This window comes from Marmota monax, unplaced genomic scaffold, assembly GCF_021218885.2.
Source record: "Marmota monax isolate L192 unplaced genomic scaffold, Marmota_monax_Labrador192_F-V1.1 WCK01_AAM20220418_F8-fsc00005, whole genome shotgun sequence".
NCBI classification, from domain to species: domain Eukaryota; kingdom Metazoa; phylum Chordata; class Mammalia; order Rodentia; family Sciuridae; genus Marmota; species Marmota monax.
The window spans coordinates 2326973-2349232 of NW_026692254.1; the positions used below are offsets into that span (position 1 = coordinate 2326973).

Below are 22260 nucleotides of genomic sequence, written 5' to 3' on the forward strand. Positions count from 1 at the left end.
GATTTTATGTATTTTAAAGTATAAGCCTAGACTCTGAAAGGCCCCATATGGTTTTCTGTATTTGGTTTCTCTAACTTGCTTTGACAATAGCATCATCACAATTTTGGCCAGATTTGCAAACCACCTGTGATAGTGTTTACTTCTAATATTTATTTAAGTCAACTCAGTTTTAAAAAAAATATATTAGTATTCAAGTTATATACATGAGGTCAATCTAATAGTTATATTTTATCCACTAGAGCAACATAAATATGCATGTAAACTAAAATCTTACATGTTTTCATAGCTATTAGTTCTATGATTTGGACAATTCTATAATTCTGGGATGGTGAAAGCCAGTCTTTATCCCCAATCAAAAATTTGGAAATAATAAAAACACCCTCAAAAACTGTCTATTAAAATTTAATATATAAAACTGTCATTATATATGAAATATGTATACATATATACATATCATAATATATAATTACAAATGGAACTTCACATAGATATATACATATAGAAAGGTTGAGAACAAATGTAAAGGAACTGTGTAGAAATGAGGCATTTATTAGGTTAGGGACAATAAAAAGTAATGGACCAAGAACATGGCATAATATTTGTGGTTTCTCAAATAAAAACCCACAACATTAGATCAATAAAGTTAAAAAAAAATTACACAGGCATCATGTCTTCTCAACAAAAATCTTGAATATATAAATTACTGTCCAGTTGCATTTTTTTTAAAAGGAAAACTCAGTTTGTAGAAATACATATCTAAAAACCTGATTAATAAGAAGTTTTACTGTTTCTTCAGATGCCTACCTAAAGGGAGGGATCCCCCAGAGCCCAGGGGCTCCTGAAGTCCATCAGGAAATGGGCGAGTGAGAAGGGGCTGACTCAGGATCCCTCCTCCCTCCCTGTCAGAAGCTCCAGGATTATCAGCTTTACAGTTCTTCCTTAGGATATTCTCTAAAGAAAGGTAAGATATGATTGGAGACCACTAGTGATGTCCAGTTTCCTCATTTTATCCATGAGAAAACTGAGTCTCAGAGGGGTAAAAAGACTGAGGGTCACTCGGCAAACAGTGGCAGAATCAGGCTCTACAGAACTTGGTGACCACATTCCGATTCTGCTGTTTACCTGAACAAAACTACCTCCAAGGACATCCTTATGTATCAATACATCAGTGACCCTAGGGGACTTCATTATATTGATACCTTTGTTTATCCTTGAAAATGAAGAAGTGTGATTTATCTTTAATTCACTGAGGAGGGGATGGTAGCCAGCAACAATTAATGAAGTGTTATGAGTCAATGGAAATAAATTAGAAATAAGATGAAGTCATTATTTTGGAAAGCATGATGTAAGGAAACAGGCACATCTCTTCTTTAAAAATATAAATCAAAGCACACCTGAGATAGATTGGTAACACCTCTTAATTAAAATCAGGAAACAACAATAAAAATAGGAGCAGTAATAATGACAATAGCTATAATTTGTGGTTTATTATATACCAGTCACCAGACCCAACATTTTACATGTACTGATAGCCCTGTAATCTAAATATTATTATTCCTATAATAAGCCCATGGGTAGTGTGACTGTCCTGGTTTGCCCAGAACTGTGGAGTCTCTTAAGAGTATAGAACTTTCAGGGCTGATACCAGGGAAGTCCTGGGTACCCTGGAATGAGCGATCATCCTAATATGAGACAGGTAGGAGGCAGAAACTCCCTTGTCTATGTGATGCCCCACTGATATGATCTTCTATAGGAAACCTTATCTCCTTATGGCACAATCTATAGAGTTTCTCAGACTGGTTTAAAGGGTGTGACTAATATCTTACAAAACAAGATATTTACATGAGCTTCATTTTACAAAAAAAGACAGAGAAAGCATTGTACAGCTTCCGACCTCCATTCCTCCAGAAGAGTAGAGAAGGGACACTTACCTTGACCTCAAACTCGAAGTGCTCATCCTTTCCTTGCCCACAGAGGACATAGCGTGGAATACTAATCTTAATTGGGTCCTTGAGGTCATCTGGATTTGCTCCCAAAGAGCGGGAAACCATTCGCTATCAAAGAAACATCAGATAGAGAGAACAAAGAGAAACCAACATCACTCTGCTGCAAATACCCTGCTTGGGCAGGAGGGAGAAAATGTGTTTCAAGTAGAGAAAAGAGCATCAAACCAGTAGTTTATTTAGAAAAGGGATGGTTTCCTTTGAAAGAGAAATGCAAAGCCTCTCTTGTAACAAAAGACCATTTTTTTAGGTATACCATTCCAAGAAGTTAGGGCAAAAGCACTTCAAAATGTTGTTTGTCTTTGAAGTTACTTCCAATTTATAAGAACAAGTGAAAACAGGAACAGATTATATATCCCGACTTTAAAAAAAAAAATCGGTATACACCAGATTCTTTTCTTAAAAGTTTTGATTATCTGACAAACTTTTTTTCTTCACTATCAAACTGCTGTATTTAAAGCCTCAAAAGCTGGAGATTTTATTCAAATTTATTTTATCTTTAACTTCTAGCCATTTTTATAAGGTACCGAAGTGTGGAAAGCTTTTAAAACACAATGAAATTAACCCCAAGTATTTTCTTTAAGCTTCATTTGATAAATAACTGACTTGGCTTTGACAAAATGTTAATTTTTTTTTTTGAAATTTTAAATTGGTCTTTTAAAAACTGTTTTTTAACCTAAATTCTATTATATTTTAAATTGCTGCACTATAGTTATACATAAAGGTAAAATCCATTGTGATATGTTCATACATAGACAGGGCATCATTTGATTAATTTCATTCTGCTGTGCCTTCTCTTTCTCATCCCTCCTCCCTTCCCTTCTTTCTTCTTCCTCTACTACACTGTTCTCCCTTCTATTTTTATGATGTATCTCTTTTTTTGTTAATTCCTTACTTACCTCTAGTTTCCACATATAAGAAAAAATATTCAAATCTTGACTTCTGAATCTTGGCTTATTTCATTCAGCATGATGTTCTTTAGTTCCAATCATTTACCAGTAAGTGACATAATTTCATTTTTCATTATGAATGAGTAAAACTCCATTGTGCACATATACCACATTTTCTTTATCCAATTATCTATTGAAGAAAACTTAGCTTGATTTCATAAATTGCTTACTATAGATTGTGCTGATACAAACATTTATATTCAGGCATCATAATAATCTGCTGATTTTAATTCTTTTGAATAAATACAAAGGAGAGCAATAGCTGGATCATATAGTGGGTCAATTCCTAGTCTTCTGAAGAATCTCCATACAGCTTTCCAAAGTAGATGTAGTAATTTGCAATCCCACCAACAACATATAAGTGAACCTTTTGCCCCACATCCTCACCAGAATTAATTATTTATACTTCTGATGACAGCCATACCTGGAATGAGATGGAACCTCTGTATTTTCGATTTGCATTTCCCTGATTGCTAAGGATGTTGAACATTTATCATATATTTGTTGGCCATTTGCATTTCTTCTTCTGAGAAATATCTGTTTAGTTCATTTGCCCATTTTTTGATTATTTTTAATGTTGATTTCTATTCACATATATATTTTGGATGTTAATCTTTTTTTGGAAAAGTAGCTGGCAAAGATTTTTCTTCCATCCGAGAGGCTCTTTCAGAAATTTTAAAAATTTGAAGCCATCTCACTTACTGATTCTTTATTTCATAAGCATTAGAATTCTTATTAAGGAAGTTGGTCCCTGTGCCACTACGTTGATTGTTGACCCTATGTTTTCTTATACAGCTGCTGTGTTTCTGGTATAACTCATAGGTATTTGATCCACTTTGATTTTGAGCAGGGTGAGAGACAGAGATCTAGTTTCATTTTTCCACATATGCATATCCAGTTTTCTCCACACCAATTGTTAAAAATGCTATTTTTTCTCCAATGTATGTTTTTGGCACCTTTCCCAAGGATAAGATGACTATACCTATGTGCAATTGTCTGTCTTTTATTCTATTGCACTGTTCTTCATATCTGTTTTGATGTCAACACCATGATGTTTTTATAACTATAGTTCTATGCTATAATTTGAGGATCAGGTATTGTGATGTCTCCAGTCTAACTATTAGTGCTCAGAATTGCTTAAGCTGTTCTGGGTCTTTTATTCTTCCATATAAATTTAGAATTATTTTTCCAGTTCCATGAAAAATGTTACTGCTATTTTTATGAAGATTGCATTGAATCTGTAAACTGCTTTTGGTAATACAGCCATTTTCACAACATTAATTCTGCCTATTCAAGAAATGGTAGGTATTTCCATCTTCTAATGTCTTCTTCAATTTCTTTCTTCAGCATTCTATAATATTCATTGTAGAGATCTTTTACCTCCTTGGTTAGATTTATTCCCAAGTATGTGTGTGTGTATATGTATGTATGTGTATATTCATTCATTCACTCACTCACTCACTCATTCATTGAGGCTATTGTGAATGGAACTATAGTGAAAGCAGCCTATTAAAAAGTCTCATAGTCAACAGTGGGAGAAAGATGAAATATAGGAAACCTAAAAAAGCAAATAAATAAAATGCCCCCCCAAATGTGTAACTCCTCAACAATTGAATCCTTAAATATCAAAGGGGAAGAAATGTCAAAGAATTCAAAATGCTGATGGTTAAAATGATCAAGGGAGTACAAGAAAATATAAGAAGTGAACTAACAGAAAATACAGGAAGTAGAAGATCATTTCAATAAAGAAATAGATATTATGAAAAAAACACTAGATATCCTGGAAATAAAAGAATCAATAAATAAAAATAAAAACTTCAATGGAAAGTATCACATTAGACCATGGAAAAGACAGATTTTTTAGGCCTTAACGTCAAGGTATGCAATCTTAAAACTCAAGTAAGCAATAAAAATAAGAAACCATGACCAGAATACTCAGGAAATATGGGACAACATGAAGAGACTGAATCTCAGGATCACTGGCATCGAGGAAGGAAGTGAGAAATAAACTAAGAGCATGCATAATCTTTTCAGTGAAATAATATCAGAAAAATTTTTAAACCTTGTGAATGAGATAGACATCTAAACTCATGATGTATTAAGAATCTCAAATGACAAGATCAAAAAATCCTCTCCAAAATACCTTATAATTAAAATATCTGATATACAAAACAAGGATAGAATTTTAAGAGCTGCAAGAGAAAAATGGCAGGTCACATTCACAGGCAAAGCAATATGAATCATTCATTGCTAACCTCTTAGCCCAGGATTTAAGAGGCAGGAAGGTTTGGAATAATATATGCCAAGCTCTGAAAGACTGCCAACCAATATTGCTTTATCCAGCAAAGAATTGAAGATGAAATAGAAAACTCCCTTGACAAATTGTTTTGTTTAACAAGTACATGTTTAACCATCTACTTTTTTATGTATATAATTTTTTCTTTTAATTTCTTTATTGGTTGATATTAGTATAACATTAGGATTCATTTTGACATAATCATAAATACATGGAATATAATTTGCTCCAATTCAGTCCTCAGTACTTACCCTTATCCTCCCCTTCCTCTCCTGCTGTTCCTTTCCTCTGCTTGACTGACATTCTGCAATTTACTTAATTTTTTTATAAAAATTAGTGTCTTGTGGATATGCATAATGGTAAGATTCACTATAGTATATTCATATAAGTACATAGGAAAGTTAGGTCGGATTCATTGTGTAGTTTTTTTTTCCCTTATCCCATCTCTCCTACCTTTCCCTCAATCCCATTTTTCAACTCCTCTCGTCTTTTGATTAACCATCTGCTTTTTATTTTTAATTACATATTGGTCATTTAACTAACTACCATTTGATTTTATAAATCATGCTTTGATGACCATCTTTGTAAATGCTTTAATTGGTACATTATAATTATACATAGTGGTGGGACTGTTGTAAATATATTCATATATGCACATAATTTCTGTAAGACATCCCCCAGTTCTTCCTTCCTCCCCTTCTCAGTTCTCCTCCCTCTACTTTTCTTCTATACACTCAAACACACACACACATGTGTGTGTATTCTATTGGTATATTATGATTTTGGTACATTTTATTTCCCCATTTTTCCCCTTTCTCTCCCTTCCCCTTTGTCTACTTTAGTGATCTCCATTCTACTTTGATGGTAAATATTTATGGTCTGGGTGGTGAGAAGTCAGAAGGGTCTGAGGAAGAAACATTATAAAAAAATAAATCTTCAAAATGAGTTCTCTTGAATGTGAACAGGAAGAAATCTCTAAACAACCCTCATTTCTTGCACTAACCTGGGGCTTTATAAAATATAAGAAAATATGTTTCTGAAGCAGTATCAGTAATAAAATAATTAAAATCATATAGTTGACTGTTATGGAACAATTACTGTGCCCATAAACTAAAGTTTATATGTACCAGCTTATTTAATCCTCATGATCTTCCTGTGAGGTACTAATGGCTATTACCCTTATTTATTAAATGAGAAGCCCAAGACTGCATGGTGAGGTCACCTGATGAAGGTAAGTGCCAAGATTTGAACTTGTTTCAACCAGAGCCCATTTTTGTCACAAAACTGCTCTTCTGCAATATGAAATTTTAAAATAGAAATAACAAATAATTCAGACACAGAGAATTTAAGAAGCTGTACAATCGCTCTATGATTATGCAGTAAAAAGAAAACAGTGGGTAATCAGCCCTCTTTCTCCCAGGAAGAAAAGAGCCCTGAGTCCCCAGACAAGTGTTAACATGGAAGGCCCCACCTAGCTACAGCTGTGAAAGCTCAGACCTCTATCTGCATAAGATGGACAATTTGGTTCAGAGTGTTGATTTCAATCAAACTAATGGTGTAAACATTTTGGCATGATGTGAAGTTACCAAAGTCTTTTAGAGCATCTTAATATTTTTCCCAGTGGCTAGTCACCCATAAGAACCACTACTGATCAAAATGGTGGTTGAAGACCAAAGTATAAATTATTAAAGGGTTTCTTGATATGAGCATTGTTAAAGTCCTTTCCATTCAACTTCAATGCATTTCCAAATTACTTTAAGCATAGGTTTTTCTTGAAACATGGCACATGTTTATGTATTTAAAGATAAAAAAGGGAGAGAAATAATTTAGTGGTTTTATTTATAGGAACACATTTAATGTTAAAAAATGTCTTTGACCTACAAATGCCATGGTTTAGCCAGGAAGTTTTTGCTCTGCTTCTTAATCCCTGGATCCCTTCTATGTCTTGCTTAATAATATATTTTTAAAGTAGGAGAATGTCCTTAGAATACAATCCTAGTTCTGAGATTTGGACTGGGAAGAAGAGTCATTGACCCCTCTGTACTTCAGTTCCTTATCTACGTTAAGAAGCATGATATTTATCAAAATCCAAGGGCATGACACAGATCCAACCATGAACAAGATGGGTGTCCTGCTCTATGGGACTTACAGTTGGAGGCAGATTCTGACAAGTCAACTGACAATAATATCAAGATTATAAAACTTTGGTGGGGAAAATAGGAGAGTGATAAAATATGTACACTGTTATCTAAATATTGTAAATTTTACTAATTAACAGTTGCAGACAAAACTTCAGAGGCATAGTTTGTGAGCTGCAATGGAAACTTAAACTTTACTTTCCAAATTCCTATGTTCACCTCTAGAATATGCAATTAAACATTACCATCTTCTACTTAAGAAGCATGAATCAAGCTAGGCACCACATTACAAGCCTTTAATCCCAGAGGCTCAGAAAGCTGAGACAGGAGGCTTGCAAGTTCAAAGTCAGCCTCAGCAACTCAGTGAGGCCCTAAGCAACTTAATGAGACCCTGTCTGTAAATAAAACATAAAATATAAAAAAAGCTGGGGATGTGGCTCAGGGGTTAAGTGCCCCTGGGTTCAATCTCTGGTACAAAGAAAAAAAAAAGGCACCAACTATATGTCACATGGAAAATGTGTATTCACATTGAATACAAAATGACTTTTGCAAAACATTTGCAATTTCTAAGACCTTCAGTTTCCCTCAACTCCATTAAGTTATAAATGAAGATTTAATGTTTCCATTCTAGATAGATTTTACTCTAAACATAGAATTTGCTACCTCAACTTTCTCTTTTTATAAGTGAATTTCCAAAATGGGCTAAAGCTGCAACTGATGGTCTGGTTACTACATGGGCATTTTATGAATGGAAAAGTTCTCTAAAAATGCATGTTGTGAAATCAATCCCTAATGAAAAGACAGTAGCCTAAGGCTCTGGCTCATACGTTGTCTATAACCCTACCACCACCCAAAAAACAAAAACAAAAAAACCTGCCTTGGACAATTTCACTGGGCATATTAATTGAATAAGGATCAGTTAATGGGAATGACCAGATCTACTAACTTCAATCCAGGACAGCCCTTTACACACCAGCACCAGCATGTGTACCTCAATGAATGGTTCTAGCTAGACTGGTCACTAGAACCCATCAGGATTAGATGAGGAAGTGCAGCATATTCCTTGCTGAGGAGATATTCCTGTTGTCATTACTCAGCATGCTGAAGACCAGAAAAATTGCCAGAGCCTCTGCTATCATCCTTGACTACAGTTTAGCTCAATTTCACTGATTTCCTATGAACTAAATATTAACAAGTATACAGAAACCAACTCCATCAAAAATGAACAGCTGAAATATAAGGCAGAGATCTGAAGATATTTGAGCGAAATTATAATATGGAAAAAAATTTAAAAGTATGAATTTCCATCAAATCATTGCTGCAGTGTAACTTTAAAAAATTATTTTAAGAAGTTAATTTCATGAGAAATGTAGAATTCTCAGAAAACAGTGTAAAAGGTTCTTGATATCCTACTAAACTATCTTTATAACGAACAGGAAAGTAAAGGAACATAAATGTCTCTGAAATTTATTCTTGATTTGAAAGTGGCTATATTTTTAATATCTTTAGTTTCATACTAGACATGTAAATATGAGCTATACCACATTACACCCCATTGTTTATGGGAGCTTTTAAATATCTATGACATTCTTTATTTTAGAATCAGTCAATTTTCCTACATGCAGCAAAGAAGATTCTTTGACTCAGGGGGAAGCTGGTGACGTCGCATCCTAGGAGAAAGTGAAGAAACAAGAAAGGCTGTCCGTGTGGGAACCACTCTGTGCAGCAGAACTGGCATTGATAAATTTGAAAGATGTTACAAGCAATTTTAAGTGCACTATGAAGTGGTTCTATTTAGAAATAGGAGGGGTACCCAACATAAGAAAGACCTTTTAAAATTAAATACAAATAAATATTTTTATGAGAACCTTAAAGCAATAACATCCTGTGTCAACAAATGTACTGTTGTTGTTGTTGTTGTTTTTGGTTGTTGTTGTTTCATTGTGGATCGAACACTGTAGTCAGATCCTTAACTCCAAGAAATAAGCAAAACATGGGGTACATTGTAATTATTCAGATTAGAATCTTCCTTTCCCATTCAGGGTGTCTCCTTCAAAAGCGATCAATTGAGGAAATGAACAGGAAGTGGATTTAATATCTACTTGGATCACTATCAGCTAGGCAGAGAGCATGGAACATTTCAGTCCTACAGGGAGTCATCAATAGTTCCCCCTAAACACTCTAATTATGTACCAGATGGTTAAATTCAGTTCATCCTTTGACCATGAAAAGGTCAGACCTAAGAACTGCCATCTAATCGCCTTGAGCCCATATTCAAGCTTTACTTCTAAAATACAGACAAACCAATTTTTTTCATTTTCTTTTTTAAAATCATATTTAACAAAATAACTGATTCCTAGCATAATGTTATTCCCACCTTAGCACATGTGTCTAATTACCCCCTTTTTTTCAACCACACATGACACAGTGATAGTTTGTTAGAACTCATGCATCAAGTACTTATTATACTCCAGCAATTGGAAATGGGGATTTGGATGGTAAGGGCAGTGACAGTAGGATCTCAAATGTGAGCCATGTTATGAGAAAGAGAATAAAGATAACCTGTATGAGTGAGTGCAAATCATGAGTGTGTCCTATAGCCAAGATATGTTCATATTAATTTCCCAAAGAAGCCTATCTGTGCTATAAAGGGTGTTGTCTTAATACTATGCTATCTCTGAAGGCTTACTTAGTACATGCATGTCTTGGATTTGGCCAAGATATATGCCCCACATGCTAGCTCCAGGTACATCTTCTTCATCCTTGTCAGGGACAGCAATTAATAGACTGGCATGAACAATGCTAACACCTTACTCACATCAGAAAACATAAATATAAGTTTTCAAATACAGGATAAATTCTTTAATTTTGATATACTCTTATGGACAAATTACCCAGAAAATGATAAACTGTGTTAGACAGAGATGGTTATGGAACACCTTGAGCTTAGCTGATATGCAAGCCATGATTCTTACTAGAATTGGATTTCTTCTATCCAGATCTGAGTTGACTAATATTGTTTCAAGGTATAAAAATACTGGGTAATCTGAGGAATGTTTCAACTTTAAACTATTAAAAATGGCACTATTTTGAGATGTCTAGATCACACAAGACTAGCTCCATTAAAAGGTCATCATCTTGGGATAACTCATAAATGAACAGTTATTAAAAAGATTATTAAATATCGGGTCTAGTACATCTGGCCAATAATATGGCAAAAATTGCTAAATGGCTTTCATCATCAAATGTCTTAAGTTTGAAATCCTGAGGAGGGAAAATCAGATGTCTCCCTTCTAGTTCTATTATATGTCTTTAATCATGAAAAGTGCCACTCATCTTCACTAGTTTTAGTTCCAAACTGCATTAAATTCTAAGGTCCAGGAGAAAATAAAAAGTGGGAGGGGTGGGGGCACTTTCCTTTTTCAGTTTTCTGCAGAGGATATTATTTAAATTTCCATCTAAAGGAGCAACATTGAGCACGTGAAGTTATCCTGTATCATATTCACATTATGCTTGTGTCCACACTTTTCTTTTATAGGAGCTAAAAGTACAGAAACAAAGAGATGTGAGGCTCATACAAGGAAACAATGGAATCGGAAAGAAACTTGTAAAGCAATCCTTAAAAACAAGAATAACAATAATAACAAAACTCAAGCAGAAAAAAATCTTTAATGTCTACATATTATAAGGGGAAAAAAACAGGTAAGAATCAACATAGCTAACACTGCTAACATAAACAAAAAAATAAAATACAAAACACAAAAAGTTTGCCCTCAAGAATAACAGTGACTAAGAGGTGATTTTGGCATTGTGGAAAAAAATATATGCTCTGGAATAAGAAGGTGTCATGGTTTAGATATTAGGTGTCACCTAAAAGCTCATGTGTGACAATGCAATAATATTAAGAGATGAAATGATTCCAGGAAGTTGAGTTTAGGAATAAAAAGGTACAATATACAGGCAAAAACTCTGCACTTAGTAAATCACAATATATGTAATAGTTGGAATTGTTTTCATAATAGTAATGCTCTACATCCTCAGCAACAGATTTTAACCAAATAAGGGCAGTGGATTAATTTACAATAGAATCTCTTTCCTTCTCATCAACTGGATTGTTCAGTTCTATTTCTTAAAAAGGAAGTTTTAACAAATTACAAAGGTGCATCCTTAACACAACTTTAGACAACAATGGTTCGAAAACTATTGTGCAGGGAACAGTGGGGACTAAGGGCATTAAAAAGAAGGAAGAAAAAATTAGCAGAGGCAGAGAGAGGATCATCCAAAGGGTTGTGATATAATACAACATACAGAATAGACTGGCTTTATTTGTTACAGAAGGTGCTTTGGCTAGACAAGACTGTGAGGATGAATAGCAGTATAAGGAGATTACAGAAAGAACAGCCTAGCAATAAGAGCAATCTGCCATGAATAAACTCAATCAGTGGTAGGAAGTGATCAGCCCATTTCATGGAGATATTCAAGCATAGACTGAATTAGAAAACAGTTGAACCAGGTAACTTTAAAGTTCCTAGAACATATGTTCTTCCCAATTTCTGAATGTTCCCAATAGGGAGAAATCGGATAAGTTTTAAGTTTTTTGAGCCTTAACTTCAAAAAAGCTTTGGGAACTTTGACATAAAGCATCGATGGCAGACCAAATTTCTGGTCCTAATTCTTTTCTCCTCATAGTGGTAACATCCATAGTCTTGCCAGAGCTTCTTAATGGATAGACTATACTTCCTTGTTTTTTGACTTTGGGTTCTGTTAGTAATTCATATTGGCCAACAGGAAGTTAGTAGACAATGATGCCAGCAGAGGATTTCATGGCTGCCCTTTTGTACTTCTTTCACCATCATGATGACTACTGTTCCCTCAGCACAAACCCCCAAATGAGACAAACGGGGAAGAAAAACCTTCACTGAGCTGAAGATGACTTTTATCCAACAGCAGAGCCACTTTCATCTATTTGCAAACCAGCAGTGGAAAAAAAAAAAACTTTTTGGTATGGGACTTAGTGTTGGAGTGCTGTTTGTTACTTGGCAATAGCTGACTGATAAAACATTTGTTACAATAGAAGTTTTGAGGAACAAGGTGTCTAAATTACATATTGGAGACTGTTCAACTTCATTAATAAAATGACCTCATCAAAAAGTGGCCCATTCAATAAGACTGCCCAGCTATCAAAAAAGCATGAATAAACTTAATTTAAATCTTTTTATCATACAAAGATTTAAATTGTCTGGGAAAAAGAATGTAATTAAAATTGCTGTAATTATTACTGCTGGAATACTTAAGTGTTCTCTTCCAACAGGAAGCATGCACATTTTTAAAGAAATGAGATTGGGGAGATAAACTGTTTTGAAATGTTTTTTCAACAAAGTCTAAATACATTCACTCTGCCTGTGAGATAGGCAGCTGTGAGCAAAATGGGTTTTAATCAAATTTAGATGAAATAACCATTTCAAAAGTACTCAAAGAGATCTTTGTCTAGAACGTATCAACAAGTCCCAAAATGCAAATGTTTATGCCTATATTACAACAATGCAAGTGCCACACAACCAAGTATGTATGAACCTATTACTTCCTGATTCAGAAACTCCTAACAACTGAGATGTTACATTATCAAATACCTAGAGTTATACCTGCTCTACTACAGAGTGTCTTTGGTACAGAACTCCTGAACAATGAGCCAGAAGGAGGTTGTTATGGCTGACATCTTGGTAGATAATGGTAAAAACAACTCCACTATTTTCTACAGGCATTATAACAATCTTAATACCTACTTCACAGATAGTAAATCAAACTCATTCCCAAGGACCATATTTTATCTCAAGGTACAGAGTATGCCTAGCTGAGAGATGTAATACATAAAATTTGAATGCTGTAGGTTGCTTCTATTATGTAGTGAGATTCCCACTGTAGCCTACTTGGATCATAAAGCAGACTGGAAAAGCCATAATGATTAACACAAACTTATGCAATGCTCATATTTGCTCTATGTTCCAGCTATGAGAAATAATAAAGACCTTTATTTTTAACATGGTAGAATTATGGTTTTGTACCTATGAGGACAAGCAAGTCTGGTTTGTTTAATATTTAACACTCTTTGTAAAAATAATGTATTACTGTATATTGCTACCTTTTTCAATTGTTAGCCCTATGCTGGCATTTTAAATTCTACTCTCTAGTCTTAATGATCATTAATTCTGGTTATCTTATCAGGGATGTATAAGAAAATATGGAATGGGACACTTTAAGACAAAGTAATGGAAAATAAATTAGTTGAGAAAAGTGAAAGAATACATGAAAATAAATTAGTAGAAATAGTGTTGATATTAAAAGGTATCCTGGTGATTTTAAGAATTTTTTCCAAGACCGAAAAAGATTCACCTTGTTTTAGTCAGGTTTTATGTTGCTGTGAACAAAATACCTGATAAAAACAACCTAGAGTCAGAAAAAGTTTATGTGGGGCTCAATTTCTGAGGTCTCAGTCCATAGACTGCAGACTCCATTGCTCTGGGTCCAAGATGAGGCAGAACATCATGGCAGAAGGACCCGATGAAGGGAAGTTGCTCAGCTCATGGTGAAGCCAGGAAGCAGAAGGAGGGGGAGGATAAAAGAGGTCAAAGGGAAATTGTCACCTTCTAGGGCATACCTCAGGGACCCTCTTATATTCCACCAGCCTACAATTACCATCCAGCAGTCCATTCAAGCAAGAATGGAATGGTTAGGTAATAGCTTTCATAATCTAATCACTTCACCTCTGAATATTTCTGCATTAATAGAAGGTTTAGGGGGACACCTCATAGCCAAACCATAACACCTCTATGTAGAGTTAAAAGCCTTCAGGTATGAGGCAATAAGGTATGCATGTATGAAAGAGGGGTGCTTTGGAAATGACAATAATCCACCTAAAAACAAGAGAATTCAACTGACTCAAAATCAAAAAGCCTCCATTGGTCTAGAGCAAACAAAGCTATAGCACCAGTCTGTGGATCATAGCATATTATCCAACCAAGTGCTTGTGTTCTCCTCTTCACTTCCCTAGAGACTAGAGGAGAAAAAATAGGTGAAAATGTAGAATCAGCTCAGTAACTTGTCATTAGCTCTGATGATGGAAGGAGGGAAGCTATGCACTTCCTGGTCTCAGAAGATGGTAAGTTTCAGAGTGGGTTAAATTTTGCGACTGTCCCTGTCATCAAGAAGGGGTACATTCGTGGTGCACATTTCCCAAAGATTTGACCAGAACAGAAAATGTCCTTTGGGTGCCAGGGCTAAAATGAGCAGGTGAGTAAAATCACTGATTCACTCAACTGTGCACCACACTGCAGAGTAGCTATCATGGCTGAGCATGATCCCAGCTGAGAATGGAAGTAGACTGGATGGATCAAAAGAGGCAGAGCTCCTCCCTTCTGAGATTCTGGAATTTAGCAGAGGTATGAGAACAATGGCCAAGCAACTAGGGCCAGATGAAATAAAAAATAAATATAGGATGTGTTATCCCTGGTTGCTCACAGTACTACTGAATCCTATAGACAGAAAGGGTGGGTAAGAAGAGAGAGAGATCTTGTAGGGGAGAGCTAGGAGCCTCTGAGAGAGGATGCTGACCACTGACTTGCTTAGTGGAAAGAAGATCCTCCTCAGGCAGGTAAAAATGTGAACTTGCTTCAGACCAGCAGAACACCTCTTTCAAATACAAATGATGGGTTTGGTGTGAGGCAAGAGGGAGAAAAGCCAGGGAAAAGTGCTGAATGCACTTTGGAGGCAACCATATGTTTATTTGACAAGACAGTAGAAAGAAGCCATTAGAAAAAGCTAGACTTTAAGATGACAAGTCTTTCTAGGACAGAAATACAGAAATTCAGAGAAAGAACTAGAATGTGATGGAAGTTGGGGTTGGAGACTAGGAGAAGAGTACTAAAAACTACTGACAAGTCAGGAGCTGAAATCACACTGGTTGAAAGAGAATAGTCGAGAAGGACGAAAGAAGGCAAGAAAAGGCAATTAGTTGGGGAAGACAACAGTGTAGGACAGGCACTGCTGGCTCCACTCCATGTCCCGCAGTGATGGGAGGACATGTAAAACCTGGGTCCTTACAGGAAGCATGGTGTAGCACTAATGTGTTCTGCCACATCACTGTCCTAATCACAGCTGGAATGGAGGATGTCAATGAAGGTCACTGCCAGACTGGGCACTTTTTCAGGCAGCACAAATTAGCCTGCTAGAAGCTAGCAGGCCTAGACAGATTCCAGTGCACCAGACTATAAATCAACACGAAGCCAAACAATCAGAAATGCTTTAATCATCTGACAAATGATGAGGTGGATGCAAATTTGCAAGCCTGAGTTTTAAGAAAACAAAGCAGGTGGTCATAAAGATATTTTATCAGTCCTCTGCAATCAGGTATTTTCATTTTATAGCAGATATTTCAAATATTTACATTAAACTTCGGAGGTCTGCTTTTTCCCAATTCCAATTTGATTAGCTACACCAAGATATTTGTATTCCCTTGACTGTTTTCCCTTTTATTAAAGATCTCAGAAAATGTACTGCATCTTTAAAAGTCTCCTTCCTAGAGTCTTGTCAAATGTGAGATTAGCCAAAGAGCTTCATCTTGAGAATTGAAAGTCAGTTTCCAGACTTCAGGTGCCCCATGCTGACTACCCTGGAGATGCAATGGGTTCATAAACGACTGGACACCTGGGCCTTCTTGAAAGGGTGCAGAAGTGCTATTTCCTGAAACTGATGAATGCCTAAGTTTCTGCAAGAAGACAAGTTCTACTGTTAATAAATTTTTCTTCTCTGGAACAACAACACACCTGAATTCACTTAAAGCACAGCATCTGATCACATCAAATTGTGTACGTGGAGGAAGTGTGTTCAGAGATGGTGTATGTGGATAAAACACACGATCTTCCCTCATAAGCACAATGTGGGTATTCAGAAGGACAAGTGACTGACACTGGTCATTGCTGGGCTCGCCCTCAACCCTGACCGTTGTGTAGAGCAGTAATTGAACCTCTGCCAGAGAAAGGATATTGACTCCCACATTTCCATGAAGAAAGTAAACCATGTCAACCAAGGTAGTCTGGAATTTGGATGACAAATGGACTCCATTTGCCAAAATTAAATCAGGGATTTCTGCTTTCCAATCCAGAGAAAGCTGAACTAGATCTTGTTGGAGTAGAGGATGATTCTCAAAGGCAGCAGCTTCAGACTTTGACATCAGGACACACAGGAGGTCACGGCATAACTGTTGAGAGAGATTTTTGTTGTAACTAAACACAGTGAGCAGAAGGGCCTCCGTGGATCCCAGGAATCGAATGCTTTGCCCACCAAAACCAATCTGAATTTCTTGTAGTCCAGAAAGAGATAGAACATGAAAGATGTCCATTGAGCCTGTGTGCTTATCTGACAGAACCAAAGAGTATAAAGTTGACTGAAGGAGGAGCAAACATGCTGGCTGGGGGTCAGGTTCTATGCAGTTAGCCACAGCAAGCCAGTAAATGCCTTTGATGTCCTTCACATCACCTATAGGTTCTGGCAGAGAACAAGTCACAACCTCAAGAAAGTCTTTTAAAGAGTATTCTTGAAATTTCAGCATTTGGTCTGGGAATTGCACAAGGGTCTGCTTAAATGCAGAGCTCTTTCTAGCATCTTCTGAGTCAAGGCAGAAAACTGAACTTGGCAAGGAACCTGGTAAAGCTGCAGATGTGAAGGTGGAGGCCCTGTAAGGCTCTGGGCTCTTTTCTGGCCTCAGACTCCTTGCCTCTTTGTTGCTGCTGCTGCTGCCAACCTGAGCTTCAGGAAAACAATGAGATCCGGATGGCACCACACGTGACTTCAAAAGCATGTCCAGGGGCAAGTGCTTCAGAAATGGCAAACTTCTGATGAATGTTGTCACATGGGAGGTGAGCCCACTTGGGTCACACAGAGTCCCCACATGCTTGGCTTGGTGAATCATCTTTGTGCCAGTCTGTAGCAGGTGACTGCTAGTATCTTTATAAAGAGCTGAGAACTTGTGGTAAAAATATCCCAGCCTGTTGTTTCCTTCTGTCCTAATAGTTATCAGCGATGACGGAGAGCTATTCTTTTCAGCAGATAACTCTTTCTCATCTTGCTGTTCACAACAAAACTCAGGGGCCGTTGTGCTCTGAGAAGCACTCCCAGATGTGCTCTCTTCATGAGAAACACTTTCAGAGAGGACAAAGCAGAGCACCCTGCTTTGCCTGGCCTGCTTGCTTCTGCTATTTATAGACACTTGTTGGGACTTCTGTAGCAGCAATGTCCAGCTGGACTCAGTTCCCAAGTTGTGTTCATCTTTGTGAGTCATCAACTCACTGAAATTATCTGACTTACTCTGAAAATCTTCTCCATCATTGGTTACGTTTTCCTTAAGGAAAAAGATTTCAGGTAGATGAAAACATTTTGGTTCAAGATGGCCAGAGTACTCAGGACAACAATATTTGTAACCACTGTCCTGCAGTTCCTTGGGTACTAAGGACTGATCCCTTCTTTCTTGTGATGTTGAGGAGGAAGCTCTAGAGCCTAAGATTCTCTGTTGCATGGGATGACTCCAGTGACTGCTCTGATCCTCCTCCCTCCTCTCTTCTCTAATGATGCTAGAAGTACCAGTGGCATCTTTGGGCAGAAGTGGGACAAGATATTGAGTGGGCCAAAACCGATTTTTCTGTTCAAGATGTCAAAAAAAAAAAAAGTTGAAATGGGGATGTGGCACCATTTCTGTGATTCTTTTGCACATGATGATTCCTGTAGTCATTAGTTTCATTGAGTGTATTAATTCAGAGTTTAAGTAGAAAGCCTAAGCTAGCTGTATTGATTGGTATGATTTAAGAATAGATGATCTGATTTATACATAGCACATTAATTTCCATATTTATTATTTATAAATTGCCAAGTATTTTGATACAAGCATATTGTATAGGATTGATTCACAGTATCCACTTGTTGGTCTAACATTTCATTTTCTCTAAAGCAAATCCTAAGACCTTATTCAGTGTTTAAAAGGTCATTTATAGTTATGAAAATAAATGCAAGACCATATGTCCAAAATGTAAAAATATTAGGGCATACTTAATTAGAATTAGAGGGCAAGACCAAAAGCAATTCACAAGTATTCCAACTCAGGTCTGATTTCTCTTTTTGGTTCATTTCATGAGAATCTTGTGTCCTCTCTGGCTAAGTCAGCATCACCACGGAAGGCTTACTGCACATTTGCTCTGTGTCAGGCACCACAGAAACAAAGAAATAAAAGGCTGCACCTGGGGTAACCTGCTAAGGGAATGGGTATTCAGAGGAGGGTAATATCACTCCTCAATGCTGGCAGGAGGGGGTGGCCAGGGCCACATTCACCCTCTTGCTCCCCATTCAGTAATGAATGTAAATCTTTGGCAGAGAGATTTCTACCACTTAGCAGGGTTTTGTTGTTGTTGTTGTTTGTTTTTATGGGAAAATGTGAAGGACATGCCCTTTCGGGGAAGAAAATACAAGTAAAATCTTACAAATTGTATGCCCCCCAAAATTGTTAGTTTGATAATCAACCAGAGAAATAAGCTAATTAACCAAGTGTATTTCCTTTATGCTGTTGCCAACTCACAGTCTACAAAACGAACAGGGTTTTTAAAACATTAAATAGTACTCAGTTTCATTTCCAAACCCCATATCTGATCCTGATTATATAATTCTGTCTTTTAAATGCAGACCAAGGAAAAGGATACTGTTACAAATGAAAAACTGGGCAAAGCTCCACCAAACCTGCGTGCTGTTCAAGAAAGTCAAAGCAGTTTTCAACCTGCAGGATTCCGTTTAATTCTAAGTCTATATAATAGCTTGCCTTCCCTATTAGCCATTAATCTCACTGGGACTTCAAAATTCTAATTATGCAACTAAACATTAAGAAAATTTAATCACACAAGCATGCCATAATTTAAGGCGACCCTATCAATCTGAAAAATCATTACCTACCTCATATTTTAGCTTACGTTGAATGGTGCCATTGTGAAGTTTCTCATTATCCTGAAAATAAATAAAAAGCCCTCTATATTAAATTATAGCATGTTCATAGAGGAGAGAAAAACTGATTTGATTAGACATATTTATGGGAATAAAATTCTATAGAAACATACTTGTCATTCAACAATGACAACCCTTTTACAGAATTTACGTTCCCAAGATAAACATGACTATTGATCGATCTGTCTGAAAAAGAACTGAACCTAAACGGTTCAATGATCTTAAAGTTCTAATATTGAAAGCAAGATTTCCTTAGGATATTTCTTAATTTGCAGGTTAGAAATGAATTGTCTTTATTTTGATAAAAATCACCTGTTGCAAATACTTTTCTTCTCAAGGGGAAAATATATTTGTCCTTGAATAGTTTACAAAGTAAATTAAATATTTATGGAAATAGGTTACATTTGAGAGAAAACAGAAAAATGTTACATCTAGGATGTTTATAAATCAAAGAATTAGAAAACTTTATATTCACTTAATAAAGGTTTTCTCAGAATCACAAAATTGCCAACTAAAATACTTGAATTAAAAAGATTCATAAACTGTTAAGCCCCATCCAAGCAGTATTAGTACTTTTTTTTTTTTAAATATTCAACATCTGAATTTTCTCTTGAGAAGTGGTCATAAAAGACCCCACCACCATTCCCGCACCACTCATTTATCCACAAGGTCATCTTGAGAAATGAATGACCACTAACTTAGCTCATTCAGCTTACCTTCATCATATCTGCAGATGTGTTGCTGGCATGACCAATAGCATGATGCAAATCCTGAAGACGTCTTTGGACCTCTTCTTCAATGTAAGCATTGATCCTGAAAGTCATGGAGTCAAGACAAATATAAATGCTTCTAACCACACAAGGTTGCTATATCTTTCTTTCCTAAGCCCCAAACAATAGGGAGCTTTCTCATTCTAACTGCCAAACAAAAAATCAATTTGAGACCTCACACAGTTTTTTCTTTCCAGGAAATCTAGAGCCATATGTTCACTGTTTATTTTTTTTCCACCAAATGAGAAAGAACTGGACAAATAACAGAGCATTGAGTCTGGAAAGGAGACTAAGCGACCCCATCCAAGTCTACTGATTTCCTTAGCGGAAACCTGCTGCAGGATGGGGGAAAAAAATCACAGTCCCTCACTTTAGGGACTCATCTGTTCCTAAGGCAGAACAGTGGGTTTCCTCACCCAGAACAGACTGACACAGATGATAATTATTTCTCAAGCACAAGGTCACTTATAAGGATTACAAAAAACAAACAAAACAAAAAACAAACAAAAAAAGAGGTCATAAGATCAATACTTGTTTATTATTCAGCATCTATGTGTAAGACAGCAATGCTTGACATTCTTGCATTATTTCTGGTCAGTCTTATCTCTCCAGATGGGTTATCTGGAGCTGTCCAGTAAGGTACCTTAAAGGTTTCACCTCCCCAAAACCTCCAAACAGGGCCAAGACAGAGAAGAAGCCACAAACGGTTGACCTTTGAAGAAGTTGTCAAGTCCTATCTGGTGTCCCATAGAATGTAAGTGAAGTTGTATTATTACTTAATACAACCATTAGCCTTAACCATCCTAGTGGATGCCAGCTCGATCTCTGGTCTGCATTTAAGTCATTCAATACAGAAGCACCAGAGAGAGTAGGAAATTTCAGCCACACCAAAGGTCTTTCCAATTGCTCTGTTATAGGCTCATCTTCTCCAATGCTACAGACACTGATTAGAAGGAATTTTTTAAAAAAATTAGCTGGTTTTGGCTGGACATAGTGGTGTACACCTATAATCCCAGTGCCTTGGGAGGCTAAGGCAGGAGGTCACATGTTCAAGGTTAACCTCAGAGACTTTGTGAGACTTTGTTTCAAAATTAAAAAAAAAAATTAAATGATTTCCATATTTACATCTTGGAACATATGCCAAATAAATTTACCTGATTTGTGTTTCTAAACATATGCATAATCCTGTCAATATTTCTGTACTACCACTCAACAGAGAAATAATTTTCTGAAATGCTGGACAAGAAGATTAATATTTTAGATAGAATGGCCTAAATAAAGTACAATATTACCTTTCAGTATTGAAAACAAAATCATGTGCAACTGAACATGACCCAAGGGTATTCACAAATTATCTCCCCTGACCGTCAATAAAATTTGAAACTAGCCCCATGAGGCAGATGGGGGACAGACCTACACATAAGGAGCTACAGAGGCTCATGTAATTCTGACTACATTTTGATATCCAAATACTTATTTCCTAATCCAGGCCTCAGAACTTCCCAGTTTGAAGTGTCCCCATGATACAGATGGGGAGAAGGAAAATGATCGCTGCTTTCTTTAAGGCAAAGAATGATTAAGTTGATTTATCTGGGAGCTCCACACCACAGAGCAATTCACAATGCCATCTATATTGAAAATCATTTTATTACAGTAACATCAGATATATATTTATTATATTCATGGTCATTCTGAATATACTAGTACAGTTTTTATAATAAACTCCATCTAAGTATAATCAATACTTATATAAAGTAACGGCCAGCACAAGGTTCTTCTCAGTGTAATTCAATGAATTCTGTTTTTGTGCTTTTCATCATGGCCTTGCATCACTCTGGTTCTGGATGATCTGGTTTCCCTGCACCTTCTCACACAAACCATCTGCATCAAGATACCTTGGATTTGGCTGACTTGGTTCTCAGGTGCTGATTTAAGTTCAAATGACACTCCATCCCTGTCCCCATCATCAGGCATCAGCTGATAAAGACAGAGAACTTCTCAGGCATAGGTATTACTGTAGCCTTTGATAGATCCCTCTACATGCAAAATGGCCAATGCTGGTATGTGCAT

At 36.4% G+C, this 22260-nt stretch overlaps 1 protein-coding gene across 7 annotated transcripts in view; it reads right to left on the bottom strand.

Annotated features, from left to right (window-relative positions):
• Positions 1-22260, bottom strand: part of Kif16b (kinesin family member 16B) — a 304004-nt gene that overhangs the window by 82180 nt on the left and 199564 nt on the right. For 3 of the 7 annotated variants that reach the window (XM_046434441.2, XM_046434424.2, XM_046434431.2), the window contains 3 exons: positions 20137-20233; positions 19373-19423; positions 1932-2054 (listed from right to left, as the gene is read on the bottom strand). In XM_046434441.2, coding sequence (XP_046290397.1) covers positions 1932-2054; positions 19373-19423; positions 20137-20233 — 271 coding nt within the window. Of the gene's footprint in view, positions 1-1931; positions 2055-11037; positions 18078-19372; positions 19424-20136; positions 20234-22260 lie in introns of those variants that run through there. The other 4 variants (XM_046434416.2, XM_046434411.2, XM_058576304.1 and 1 more) reach the window with 3 other exon arrangements.